The sequence below is a fragment of the Sinocyclocheilus grahami genome, unplaced genomic scaffold (genome assembly GCF_001515645.1).
Source record: "Sinocyclocheilus grahami isolate Dianchi unplaced genomic scaffold, SAMN03320097.WGS_v1.1 scaffold1673.1, whole genome shotgun sequence".
NCBI lineage: Eukaryota > Metazoa > Chordata > Actinopteri > Cypriniformes > Cyprinidae > Sinocyclocheilus > Sinocyclocheilus grahami.
This window is the reverse complement of record NW_015506852.1, coordinates 6,809-22,227: the sequence shown is the minus strand read 5'-3', so window position 1 is coordinate 22,227 and position 15,419 is coordinate 6,809. Positions and strand designations below refer to the sequence as shown.

At 36.3% G+C, this 15,419-nt stretch overlaps 1 protein-coding gene across 2 annotated transcripts in view; it reads right to left on the bottom strand.

Annotated features, from left to right (window-relative positions):
* The window catches only part of mast1b (microtubule associated serine/threonine kinase 1b), a 40,019-nt gene extending 25,919 nt beyond the window's left edge, over nt 1-14,100 (bottom strand). Inside the window, exons 1-2 of one of the 2 annotated variants that reach the window (XM_016258337.1) lie at nt 13,693-14,100; nt 1,915-1,946 (exon numbers count right to left, since the gene is read on the bottom strand). In XM_016258337.1, the coding sequence (XP_016113823.1) occupies nt 1,915-1,946; nt 13,693-13,731 (71 nt within the window). In that variant the 5' untranslated portion in view covers nt 13,732-14,100. The remainder of the gene's footprint in view (nt 1-1,914; nt 1,947-13,692) is intronic. The other variant, XM_016258338.1, reaches the window with a different exon arrangement.
* Nucleotides 14,101-15,419: the final 1,319 nt, after the last annotated feature.

The window sequence follows — 15,419 nt, the reverse complement described above, 5'->3', positions numbered from 1 at the left end:
CTATAGCAGACTAAATGTATCAATGTTAAAAACACGGTACCTCTCTTAAAGAGACAGTACCTCCTAATTTCAACGTTTGAGAACAACAACTATTGAGACTTTTGGCATCATCATGGAGGATTTAACAAGAACAAGACAAGAAGCTAATAGATCAGTTATTCACCAACACATTCAAATGATCCACAAGTAATTTATGACGCAAAAGTGAAAAACACTCATAAGTCTCAACAAAAAGTAAATGTAGTTCATTTTGAGTCATAGTTATTGGTTCAAACACACAAGATTAAAATAAAAATTTTCATTCAATTCAATCAAACGCCATAATATATACACTATACACATGAAATATCATATGAAACCAGATGCATTAATCAGAACATTCACTAACGTGTTAATAAACCTCTTGCACTAATACAGTTAGTGTGTCACAGGCTGCAGGTAAACAATGACCTCAGCGATATCCTCATGTGTAGTAAAACCACATTTAAAACAGATTTGGAAATCATTTCACCTTTTAGTGCGCCGAAACACACCGCGCTGCATGACTGAGAGCACAAAGCAGCCGAATGCTCAGAAACAAGCAGCGTGCATCACAAACATCATCAGATGGAGAGCGCTCAGACCGTCTGCCTTTGCCTGCATGCACACTGGAAAATAGAGTGCAGCGGGGAATTCTGCGTAAAATCTCGAGGGCAGCGGAGGATACCAAGACGAGCATTAAAAGAGGGGGAGCAGGTGCGGCACATCCGTTCACAAGATGCTGCTGAGTGTGTGTGTGTGTGTGTGTGTGTGTGTGTGTGTGAGTGCGTGCGTGTGTGTGTGTGTGTGTTTCAAAATGGAAGTACAATATGCTTTTTCCCAGAGGTCACGGTGATATAACTGAGAATCATGGAAAAAAGTAAATGAGTGAAAAAGAAAGCTTTTAGAGAAATGGACAGAGAAAGAGAGAGAGAGAGAGAGAGAGAGAGAGAGAGAGAGAGAGAGAGAGACATGCAACCTGACAAAGAAAGACAGGTTGAGTCAGGGTTATTAGAGTTAACTACAACTAAAATCAGAAAAACACTTTTTTTTAATACTTGAAATAAAATAAACGAACTGAAACAAAACAAAATAAAAAATGTAAAGATATTTATTTCAGCTAGCTGCCAAGGCAACATTTCTCATTTTCTTTGATTTAACTTGAAGTACTAAAATAACTAAAACTAAACAAACCATTAAAAAAAACATTTGTTACTTGAAATAATATAACTGTTTACTGAAATAAAATAAAATATTTTTTAAAAACGTATAATTATTTTATTTCAGCTAGTTGCCAAGACAACATTTCTCATTTTGTTAACTCCAAGTACTAAAATAACTCAAACTAAAACTAAATAAACGATTAAAAAAACATTTTCATGACTTGAAATAAAATAAATGTCAACTGAAATAAATAAAATACATTTAAAAAACGTTTTTATTTGATATTTCTAATTTCAGTTTAGTTTAACTTTAAGGACTAAAATAATTAAAACTAAATACACTGATAAATAAAAATTAACAAAACCTGTATAGACATTTTAAAAAAAGAAAAAACTAAAACCAATTACCAAAAAAATCATTAAAACTTTAACTAAAATTTTTAATTAAACAGAAAACAAAAATAAAATCTAAAAAAAATTTACACAAATTATAATAGTATCTCAATGACATGAAAAACACTGTGCTGAGTTTGTAACACAAACAATATCAACCCATATGGCAATTTACCATGGTAACCTCTAAAATACCACAGTTACTACACTTACTGTCAGGACGCAACTACTCATTGTTTTATGTATTAAACCCTGATCCACACCACATGCATCTAATCTGAATAAAAAGACGCAAAGGAAGCATTTATTTATCTTTTATTATTACTGAAAACAGACTCACCTGCTGTTCTTACGGGGCAGAGGAAGATCCTTCTGGGCCGAAGACAGAGACACAAACAGACAGACAGAGAAAACAGAGGTCAGACAGGATCAACTCAGTCATGCCATTAAATCAGATACAAAAAATATCACAGTAAGCATCATTTATAGTGAAGAAAGAGGCACAAACACAAAAAGAATGATTTTAAATGATAAAACAATGAGAAAAACAAATCAGAAAATATTTAATATTAATTAAAGTGTGTAAATGTCACTGAGTTTGTGTTTGAAGCAGTTTGGCACATTATTGCAGCACTGAACACTACACAAACGCATCCGTCTGCTGGGTTTGTGTGGACGAAACACACAGAGAGATGCTGCTGCTGCTGTCCTCCAGTTCTCTCTGTACGCCTGTGATTGAACACATAATCCGCTCTCATTCGTCTCGCTGACAGACTCTCTGTCTCTCTGTGAGACTCCAGCAGATGTTCATTCACACACAGACGAACTGGCCGTGCATGTTATGTTCTTATTGTAAATGATTTGTCAGTGCATATTGTGCATATTATTATAAAGAGATGAGACCTTCTTCAACCCATCAATCACACTCCCGAGTCCCGCCCTCTAAAGCAATCTCAGCCAATCCGAAGTCAGCAAAAAGTTTCATGACTTAAAAAGTTGCTTTATTCGTTTCTAGTTGAACATAACTATATTTCAATCATGGCAACTCTCTGAAGATTTTAGCATGGTGATGGATATGTGTTACGGGGCTGACAAGACGTGAGACGTGCGGATCCATGTGCAAGCTTTTATTTAAAGCAGAAGAGGTCAGAAACACAGGCAGGGTCGAACAATGGCAAACAGGTATATGGCGGGCAAGACACAAGAATAATCCTAGGGCTAGAGTAGGTTAACGATCGGCGAACAGAATCAAAAGGGCGAGACTAGAGGGATAAATGCAGGAAAACAGGCAAAGATCAGAAACCAAGAAAACAGACAGGGCAAGACTAGGCTAGGACTGGGAAACTAACGAGGGCTCTGTAAAGTAGCTATCACTGCTGTCGATAAGCACATACAATACTCGGCCGTTTGATAGGAGTAAGATTGAGTGATATATAGTGAATGTGTGATTGGATACAGCTGTGTGCAATCAGTGCTCTGTGCAATCAGTGCTGTGTGCAATCAGTACAATGGATGATGGGATATGTAGTCCGGGATGATATGCAACAGTTTGTGTAGTGCGAGGGTCAATGTAATGGAAAGGGTGACCTTTGATGGCAAGCAGACGGAAGTTCATGGACCGGATTCGTGACAATATGACAATGTTAATGTATTTGGTCTCGGCGGAACAAATCTGCTACGCTGCTGCTGAATTGCTGCTGCTGTTGGTTATTGCTGTAGTTGTAGATTATTGCTGCTGCTACAAGCAAGTACAGGAACTTGCTACTGCTAATGCATATGGTGATACGGTGCTGTGAGTATTTAAGACATACTGCTGCTGCACAAATAGCATATAAAATAACCCTGTAGCAGGTCTATACAGGTGGAGCTGGGGAAGGTGGAGGGTTTCAAAGAACTCTGAAAGTGCGCTGCAGGAATCTCTAGTGAATGCTAGCCAGCCATATAAATGCAAGGCAGTAAGCTCATTGGCTTCATATGCAGCATGAACCAATCAGCTTGTGACAAGTCGTTTAACTCTCTGAATATCATCAGTTACGTTAACACCACGTCAGCCTGCGCCATCTAGAGTTTCATGACTGAACTATATATTTATGCTTGCAGCAGCTTTAATCATCAAACATCATTAGCATTGATTGGCAGACATCACTAATCGATCGGAGAAGCTCAGATGTCCTTGGGCATTTATGTGCTTTCAGAATTAACACTGTGCCTCATTTTGCGACATTCACACTGGAAACCAGATACACATGAAACACAATCTAGAATTTAAACTTGTCAAAACATGTCCAGCAAATTTTGTTTTTCTCAAAATTTACATTACTGGAATGAACATACATGTTCATATTTATATATATATATAGTATATATACCTAATAGGGCTGGACGATATGGCCAAAATTTATATCACAGTATATTTCTTAATTTCGGTCGATACGATATAATTCCGATATCGATATGAACACTATTAAAAAAGCCTCATAAAAACGGCCAAGAACGGCCACAACAGATTTTATTATTGAAAATGCAAACTGCTTGTCTGCCAGCAGGAGGCGCTGTGAGAGCGGCAGAACTAACGGTTTCTCCAGTAATGGCTGTAATCAAAGCAGCTCCGCTCATGAACGCTACTTTATCAAATACAAATGCCATCTAAACTATTCTGAAGACAGTCGGTTACCTTCAGAGATGCATTCATATAAAACACCCGCGACGCGTTTTGATTTTGAAACGTGCAGTGCTCATGTTTATTCAACGAAGCCAAACGCCACAAATAAATCAGTGTATGGGAAACTGGTAATGTATATCGAAATATCGGAAATGTGTTTAAAAATCATATCACCATTATTGAAAAAAATTATATCGCGATACATATTGATATTGAATTATTGTCCAGCCCTAATACCTAGTCAAATAAGAAGTAATAAGTAAAATCTTTTGTTTCGTTACGAGAGTCACCTGATCAAGAATATTACAGAAATAAACAGATTTTATGAGTCGCTACAACAAACCAAGCCAAGAGTAAACCAAAAAGATATTTTAAAATCTAAAGCAGCCATATAAAAGCTTGACAGGTTGAACGTGACCAGCGTCTTGATTCATGCCATTAAGAAAGGAATAGTCTGTATCAGAAGTGTTGTATTTTTAGCTGTATGATTACTCAGCAACAGAAGATGCTCACTTGGCATCGACTGACTGATCAAACGCCGCATCTCTGCGCACTCGTCTGCCTTAAGCTCTCTTATTGATCCTCAATAAAAGCACGTGTTTCCATGACAACACCGGCGGCAGTGTTAGTGCTGCTGACACGTTTATGCCGCTCGCCCCGTGAATGATCGCTCCTGAGGATCAGGCTCTATCGACTGAGGTTAAACTCTCTCTGACCGACCCATCGGGTCAATGACACTAGAGATAACCTGAGAGATCACCAACCCACGGCAGTACATTCACTCAGGACTGACACTTTTTAAGTTCCACTGTAGTTCATACAGTGAGTATAAAATGTGAAAACCATGTCAGAGCAATTCCACTTACCATAAACATGATGGATGAAGAAGATCTTTCACCGAAATATTCATATTTAATAAAGATTTGCAAGCTACAAGTACAAGAGCAGCATGAAGGACTATTTCCTAGTATTTCCACATTTCATGAATAAAAACAAACCAAAGAATTACTAATATATAGTGATGATGCATTTTTGATTACTTCATTGTTTAAGCTATGAATAAATCAGTAATTTAAAAATATATTTAATATTTTAATAAAAAATTTTTATTTAAGTTCTGCAACCGCACATTTGCAATACGTTGAAAATGAAACTACAAAAAAATTTCATTTAAATCAAATTTATATTTAAGAACATGGAATGTGTGCCTTTATTGCATTAAAAATGCAATATAATAAATAAAAGGTTTGTTTCATATATCTCTAATGGTAAAATTTTGCCAAATATATAACTCAAATCTGGGGTTATTATAGTTAACTAAAACTAAAACAAAATAAATATATAAAATAAAACTTTAAATAAAATAAAATAAACTTAACTGAATTTTTAAAAATTAACTTTTATCTCAGCTAGTTGCCAAGGCAACATTTCTAATTTTCATTTAGTTTAATTTGATGTAATAAAATAACTAAAACTAAAACAAACAAAAAAAAAAATTACTATACGGACATATTAAATAAAAATGACTAAAACACACAATAAAATGATTCAAACCTTCAAATTAAAATGAAAACAGAAAATATGAAAATAAAAACTAAAATATTAATAAACACTATGACTATCTCAAATGACACTAAAACAACTGCTTAAATATTTTGAGATAGTTGTAATAGTTAGCATTTGCAATAGCATAAAATCACCCTGTTATTTTCTTTAAAAAGGTAATTTTCTCAGACACATATAAGACTGAAGCTCAAATGAAAAGAAACTTAAGCATAAATGGAGCGAGCGGTCACGGGTCGGAAATCAATGGGGGCTTGGGACAAAATGCCGCTGCACAGTCAGTTACACTAAATCCATTACGGCTGTCGCGAATAAAAAGAAAATGAAATGAAAAATGTTGACTACAGCATTAAATTTAAAATCTGTTCATGCTGCATCATATTCCTTTTTAAGCGTTTTTACAGCTTTGCACATTCTAACCAATCACTGACAAGTCTGTTGAGTTTATGAATGCAGCGGCCAATCAGAGGCGTTCAGATGAGTCATCGCTTAAACACCGGAGTTTTGTTCACTGCGCTGACTGAATTCTGCTCTCTCGCGAATTCTCTCATCATAAACAACTAAGTGCAGATGTGCGTATGATGAAAGTAAGATATTCATCAGTGTGCTGAAACTGAAGTCAGTCACGATGTTCTTTATAATGTAAATGTTCTTTGCAAGCTTTCTCTGTATAATTTATTCGCTGTTTGAATAACCGTGAAAGTGAAAACGTTATAATTAGTAACTTACAATGTTTTTATTAAACTGTAGTGCTGTCAAATGATTACTCGCGATTAATCGCATCCAAAATAAACGTTTTTGTTTACTGAATATATGTGTGTGTACTGTGTATATTTATTATGTATGTATAAAGACACACACATAGTATATTTTTTGAAAATATTTACATGTATATATTTAAGAAAAATATGTAGTTTATATATTAAATATATTTATATATAATATAAATATATACATGTAAATATTTTCAAAAAATATACTATGTGTGTGTCTTTATACATACATAATAAATATACACAGTACACACACATATATTCAGTAAACAAAAACGTTTATTTTGGATGCGATTAATCGCAATTAATCGTTTGACAGCACTATTAAATTATTATCAAGTTTACTACAAATCCAGTCGTATTAAACGTTACTACCGTTACTAGATTACACTAACATTAGGCTACTTCTAGCCTTAACGTGGAATTGGTTCACTCTCCGCCTATGAACTCAAGACAAAAGTAGAGCATTTCACGTAACACTTACAACTTGTAACATTTTCCAACATGATCTCATGAGAATTCATATGTATTTTACATAAAATGTGGTTCTATAAAACGTACATTTACTTTTGACGACACCTAAAACGTACTTAAAACGTTATTTATGTATGAACAACTTTACAGACTACAAATGAATTCTTATGAATATAGAAATCGCGGCATTAACATTTTATCATATTGTATTCAGTTGTCAATAAACAATGAGACCAGGCTGCATTTTCAGTGTGCAGTTTCATGCTGTGTCAAACTATGCAAATATCTTTCTCATTAATGTTGCACAAAAAATAGTTTTTTCAACAGATACCAAATTCAATTTACTGATGTCTGAAATAGGGATGCTCCGATCCACCTTTTTTGCCTCCGATACCGATTCCGATACCTAGGGTTCGGTATACCTAGGGTTCGGTATTGGCCGATACCGATTCCGATCCGATACCAGTGAAGTTTTTTTCCCTCATTTAAATAAATGTAGAATTTATATATCTCTGTGTGTGGAACTGATAATCATTCTTTTGCAATCTACTAGATACAGACTACTTCATTATAAAGAAAAATAAAATAAACAAATATGAAAAAATATAGGCCTATGTATATTTATAACCTATGACAAAAATTTATCATAAACTAGGTTAGTGGATAATTCGGCAGCAAAAGTTATTCTAGAAAAATCAGTGCACAATAATTTTAGAAATCCAAACATTTAGTGAAAATATATATATAAGTTATGCCATTTTACAAACATATATAATGTTTGTAAAATGGTACAGCTTTTTAAATATCTGAAAGTACACTCTTGATATCAGTCAGTCAAGCAGTCAAGCATTATAATATTATAATCAAGTATTATTTAATAATAGAAGTTTAGTCATTAGAATTAAAACTTGGTAACCATGAACTTAGGACTGGTGCTTTTTTTTTGGTCATTCAGTGTTCCTGTAAAAAAACGAACAATAATACTGATAAGATATTATTATTATTATTTTTATTATACGAATTCTACTAATAAGAACAATATAAAAACGCACTAAGGATTAATGAGCTACTGGGTTCATGAATATTAATCAGGTTGTGTGCGTTTGCTCAAACTGATTCGCTGAAATCAAAACAGGGACGATAACGGGTGAGCACCAGCCAATGAGATTGTCGGTTGCGCATTAGTTCCGCCTACTACAGGAAAACCCGGCAGTTCTTAAAAGCTGAAGAATTCCAAAGGAACTCCGTTATTTTTACAGGAAAATACAAGAAAGTATATCGTTTACATGTAGCGCATTAATTCTGCATGTTATGTAAGACTCTCGCTCGCTCTTGCTCACAGTGAGAGAAAGCGACGGCGAGTCGTGCGAGACGTGCTTCACATGTAGTGTATTATATCTGTGCAACAGTTATTGAGCCTTTCTTTTTGCAAAATCATAGACATGTATTTACAAATCAAGTATAATGGGAACAGAGAATGATCTTGGAGAGAGCTTTACCGAGCTGACTGCTGTAACCGAACGCGACCAGGGTTTAAAGGCTGAACGAATGACTGACAGCCACAGCGGAGAAAAGAGTTTGTGTAAACTTTAATTTAAGGACTTAAATATTCATATGTAGCTCACATTAAGCTATCGTATGGCTTCAGAAGTAACACAGAATAATTCACACAATCGAAGAAAAAAAAATAAGAAAAATAAATAAAAAAATCTCGGCTTTGGATCGGCTCTCTCTGACCGATACCCGATCCAGGAAAAATGGCACTATTGGAGCCGATACCCGATATGAATATCGGATCGGCGCATCCCTAGTCTGAAGTGACATCTGTTTATGATGATACCTAAACATCCGGCAATAGAAATATTCTGTTTCAGCATAATGAATTCACGGAGCATTATGATCTTCATTAAATGAGTCTTCCACGTAAAGCAGCAGAAGGCTGCAACTCGTCTCTAGTTTTCCTGAAGAAAGCCACTCTCGCTGTCTGTTTGTTTCACTGTGACTCGCATGATTCATTTTAGACAGTAATTGAGTTTTCTGTCCTTAAATGCTGTAAAAGCTTCCCAGAAACCCAGCGGAGAAGAGCAGCCCGACAAACTCATGCGGACAGGTGGAGCCGATCGGGAACAAGCTGCCAAACTCTGAGCAGAGATCAGCCGAGCAAAAGCACTTCAGCTGCAGTAATGGACCCTCAGTCATACTGAACACAGAGATGCTTTTAAATATCACAGTCATGAGGCAAACTATCACAACAGGAAAACACGTAAGGGGGAATTTTAACTCATAACTCATTTAACTCAAACCCAATCACAGTATCAGATGGTAAAACCATGGTATTTTTTATGTATATAGATATGTATTTGATATTTACTATAGTACTGAATGTTTACTATATTCATATACCATGTTTCTTCGAGGCACTCGAGTACCATGGCACTACCCCAATATACGACCAAAGATTTTACCATGGTACATGTCTAGAAAACGTGGTATTACTACAGCACATGTCCAGACAAACACACTAATACGATGGTACTGAATGATTGCCATGTTCACTTACCATGGTATTCCAAAGAATACCAATCTTCACTGGTTACACTGTCCTTATGTGGCCTAATCAGATTATCATTTAGTAATATCATGGTATTTTTGATATACCATGTAGTAAAAATGAGTACAGCAGTTTAATAATGTTACTTAATGTTAATTCAATACATTTTTAAAATCAAAAGTTGTATCTGTTAACATTAGCTAATGCACATGAACAAAGAGTGAAGAAATGCATTTTTATTAACTAAATGCTGTAAAAAAAATATTGTTTATTGTTAGTGTTGACTAATGTAAAGAAATTAGATTTTATTATAAAGCGTTACTGGTGTTTCTTATTATTTCTTATCATGTGCAAACTTTATATATTATTTAATTTCAGCTAACATTTTTTTATCTTTAAGTAAAAAAAAAAGTTTTTTTATGGTTTTAGTTTTAGTTATAGTTAAACTATAATAACCCTAGCTGGTGAGTTTTGCATAAGCAAGCACATTTTCTTTAAAAAAAAAAAAAAGGTAAATATTCACTTCTGTGTATTATATTTCTCTTTTTAATATGAGTTGAATAGAGTCTGATCACCATCAATTCTAATTCCAGATGATCCGTCTGAATGATGACGGGCTGAAAAAGCAGTCTGAGCTGTAATGAAATGGCATTATCTGGGCCTCCTGCCCACCGTTTGGTGCAAACCCATCATTTACCGCGCCAGCCCCATAATCTGAGCCTCATTAACCTAAGAGCGTCCCGGTGCCAGCAGAACACGGCTGTCCGCAAAACAGCCCCTGAGTTATCACTGCATGCACCTTCTGCTGGGATTTTCGGGATTTCCTCCAACTATTTGTACTAATGGCTCTGCGCATCAGGAGAAAATGTGCATCGGACGCCTTCAGTAATTAAACAAGAGACTTCCGGGAAATCTGCTGGAGTCTGCGTCACAGCGAAAATCGCCAGCTTTGTGGGTCTATTTCAGAAATGAACACTGTTGAGCTCTGACAATGATGAAAAAGCATGTCAACAATGATGAAAAATCCGACTTAAATCTAATTTAAAGCCACATGCATGCACCTTAAACCCTCCTGCATCAGCTCCTAATGTGCATGCGGCACCCTGCTGCATGATGGGAGTGACCTTTGACCGCTGAGACAGTGTGTTGCACCATATGGCAGCAACAGTGCAGCGGAGCGGGGAGGGGTGTTAACTGAATAACCAACACAATGAGTGTTTGTTTGTGTGTGTGTGTGTGTGTGTGTGTGTGTGTGTGTGTGAGATGCACGAGACCCAAGGGACATGGCAAAATACGTTGAGGGCAATTATTCTCACACCGAGCAAAAAATATGTCACATGTTTGAAACACACTCACACACAATGCCAAGCAATTATATTTTGCATAAATGAAACCTATTTTTAGGATTTCTTTGCACTATGGCATTAATTTCATGACAATTAAACACATTTCACCCCAAATTCTGTGGCCAAATGAGGCTGTTTACGGACAGATTAATGTTTGCATGATCTTAAAATGTATGTGCATGTTGAAATATAGTTTATCTTCATACTTTTTGTTACAATGTATTCTTTTTTGGTTTGATTTGAGTAATTCTCATTACTGTATATGTTATATAAAGAACACACTGAGTGTGTGTGTGTGTGTGTGTGTGTGTGTGTGTGTGTGTGTGTGTGTGTGTGTGTGTGTGTGTGTGTGTGTGTGTGTGTGTGTGTGAGATGCACGAGACCCAAGGGACATGGCAAAATACGTTGAGGGCAATTATTCTCACACCGAGCGAAAAATATGTCACATGTTTGAAACACACTCACACACAATGCCAAGCAATTATATTTTGCATAAATGAAACCTATTTTTAGGATTTCTTTGCACTGTGGCATTAATTTCATGACAATTAAACACATTTCACCCCAAATTCTGTGGCCAAATGAGGCTGTTTACGGACAGATTAATGTTTGCATGATCTTAAAATGTATGTGCATGTTGAAATATAGTTTATCTTCATACTTTTTGTTACAATGTATTCTTTTTTGGTTTGATTTGAGTAATTCTCATTACTGTATATGTCAAATAATCTCTGAAATTGAAAAAATACTGATATATTAATATAACTGTAACACTTAAGAATAAGGTTTCATTTGTTAACATAAACTAATAATTAAAAATACTTCTGAAGCATTTATTAATCTTAGTTAAAGTGAATTTCAACATTTACTAATGCATTATTAAAATGTATCTTTTAATATCATTTAATGGACCTGAGCCGACATGATCTAACAAAGAACTATTGTATTTTTATTAACAAACGTTAACAAAGATTAATAAATAGTAATACCGTAACAAATGTCTTGCTTATTGTTAGTTAACTAAAGCAAACTAATGGGACCTTACTGTAAAGTCTTAGCAAATTAACTGTAAAATGTTTGTACATCATGACAGTATTTGTTGTGCAGCATTTATTTATTTATTGCTTTATTTATTTGCAGATTTAAACAAAATGTTTTCAGGTAAAATGATTTTTCCTACTGTATTTTAGTAATTGGATTTATTTATTTATGCATTACAATAATGACAATTTTGGGGTAAATGTGCTTAAGTTATTTTTTTTTTTACTTAAGTTATGTGTGCAAAATCAACACAATAAATCGTAATGGTCTTAATGGTGTCTCAGACTTTGTGTGTGTGTGTATGTGTATGTGTGTGTGTGTGTGTGTGTGTGTGTGTGATATCATATCAGACCATTTAACACATTGTGAAACTATAGATAGAGAAGCGATTTCTGATGTCGACACACACACACTCGTCCCGACAAAGCAGTGGATTCAGATAAACCCCACTGAACACACACACACATGCAAATATCTCATCATGGCAGCTCAGAGATCCTCAGTATTAAAGAGGCCGGATTATTTTCACCTTACAAATAGCCTCAGATGGCATTTATACTGTACAAATGCAACTAAACGAAAACCCCTTTCAAATACCATGGTATTTACAAGCTACTTTAAAGAAAACCATGTTACTGCCAATGTCCAAAAAAATGCTATTACTATAGACCTAACACCATGGTACCAGATAATTATAACCTTTATTTACCATGGTATTTCAAAGAATACCATACCATTGGATAGACTGTTCTTTTGTGGTCCAATCAGACTATCAGATGGAAATACCATGGTATTTTTGATATATACCCTAGGACTGAATATTTACATATGCATACTTGGCAAAAAACCACAGTATTACCATGTTACATGTCTAGAAAACATGGTATTACTACAGCATATTGTACAGAAAAACATGGTAATGCCATGTTGACATATGGTACATATTCATTTACCATGGTACTCCAAAGAATACCACTCCTCGTTGGTTAGACTGCCCTTAAGTGGTCCATTCAGAGAATAACAGTAGTAATACCATGATATTTTGGATATATACCATAGTACATAATGTTTACCATATTCATATACCATGTTACTTCAAGGCAATTCAAAGAATGACAAGTGCTTCCCCAAAAATGGCCAAAAACCATTATATTGCAATGGTACATGTCCAGAAAATGTGGTGTTAGTATAATACATGTTTAATAACACATTAATACCATAGTACATTGATATATACCATGGTACTGAATGAATAATATGGTATTCCATAGAATACCACTTCCCATTGGTTACAATGTCCTTATGTAGTAATGAGAGTATCAGATAGTAATACCATGGTATTTTGACATATATCATAGTGCTGAATGTTTACCTTATGCATTCAAGACACTTCAAAGAATACCATGGTACTATACTATAGTACGTTTACAAAAACACACTATAATGCCATTGCACTGAATGATTACCAATGGTATTTCCAAGAATACCACTCCCCACTGGTTACACAGTCTATATATGGTCCAATCAGATCTCACATCATGGTATACTTGATTACATCATAGTACTGAATGTTTACCATATTCAAATGCATGTTACTTCAAGATACTTGACCATGGTATCTCCCCTATGCATGGACAAAAACCATAGTATAACCCTGGTGCGCGTCCAGAAAACATGGTAATGGTGTCTAAAGGGATGCATCTCTGACCTGGAGCCGCCTGCGCCTGATTATTCCCGAATCATCCATGTCGTGTCCGGCGGAGGAGATGCTGCTGCTGCTGTGCGGATCAGCGGAGACTCGGTCCGCTCGGGTCCATCGGGGCGCTTCGTGCTCACCGTAATCCGGCTCATATCGAGAGTCCCAGAGGCTGGACGAGGATTCGCGACGCTCGCGACGCTCGCATCCCGCAGAAGTCCGCCTGCGACGCCATAAAGGAACCTGCGCGAGATCGTCAACATCAATGACTCGCTGCGAGCGCGTCCGCTCCTTTTAGAATCTCTCTCTCTCTCTCTCAGTGTTGTTCATTCATGTCACCCTCTCTGTCTCCGGGATGTTTGTTTAACTGATGTCTCCTCCTCTCGCTCCTCCCTCACATTAACACACCGGATTTGGGGCGTTTTTATTATTACACATGGCATTTTATTAATTATTATATATTTTACGCATGACATTTTGGGCACTTTCTGTGTGTGAGCATCATTCATCATTCTTTGATCCGGAACAGCAGAGATAGGACTAACTGCAGAACCGCAGAACCATACGTCATGACAGTCTGAGGACAACAGCACCAGACTAACAGTCTGAGGCCGGAAGTGGGCGGAGCAAGTGTTGCCTTACTAGGCATTCCGCTACTTCCGTGTTTTGGACAGTTTCAAAGTTTAAAGCAACGTTATCAAGAATTTTATTAAAACGATTGAATTGAAAACACATAAGATGCAATTACAGTGGGGCAAAAAAGTATTTAGTCAGCCACCAATTGTGCAAGTTCTCCCACTTAAAAAGATGAGAGAGGCCTGTAATTTTCATCATAGGTATACCTCAACTATGAGAGACAAAATGAGAAAAAAAAATCCAGAAAATCACATTGTAGGATTTTTAAAGAATTAATTGGTAAATTCCTCGGTAAAATAAGTATTTGGTCACCTACAAACAAGCAAGATTTCTGGCTCTCACAGACCTGTAACAACTTCTTTAAGAGGCTCCTCTGTCCTCCACACGTTACCTGTATTAATGGTATCTGTTTGAACTTGTTATCAGTATAAAAGACACCTGTCCAAAACCTCAAACAGTCACACTCCAAACTCCACCATGGCCAAGACCAAAATTGTAGACCTCCACCAGGCTGGGAAGACTGAATCTGCAATAGCTAAGCAGCTTGGTGTGAAGAAATCAAATGTGGGAGCAATTATTAGAAAATGGAAGACATACAAGACCACTGATAATCTCCCTCGATCTGGGACTCCACGCAAGATCTCACCCCGTGGGGTCAAAATGATCACAAGAACTGTGAGCAAAAATCCCACAACCACACGGGGGGACCTAGTGAATGACCTGCAGAGAGCTGGGACCAAAGTAACAAAGGCTACCATCAGTAACACACTGCACCGCCAGGGACTCAAATCCTGCAGTGCCAGACGTGTCCCCCTGCTTAAGCCAGTACATGTCCAGGCCCGTCTGAAGTTTGCTAGAGAGCATTTGGATGATCCAGAAGAGGATTGGGAGAATGTCATATGGTCAGATGAAACCAAAATAGAACTTTTTGGTAAAAACTCAACTTGTCATGTTTGGAGGAGAAAGAATGCTGAGTTGCATCCAAAGAACACCATACCTACTGTGAAGCATGGGGGTGGAAACATCATGCTTTGGGGCTGTTTTTCTGCAAAGGGACCAGAACGACTGATCCGTGTAAACGAAAGAATGAATGGGGCCATATA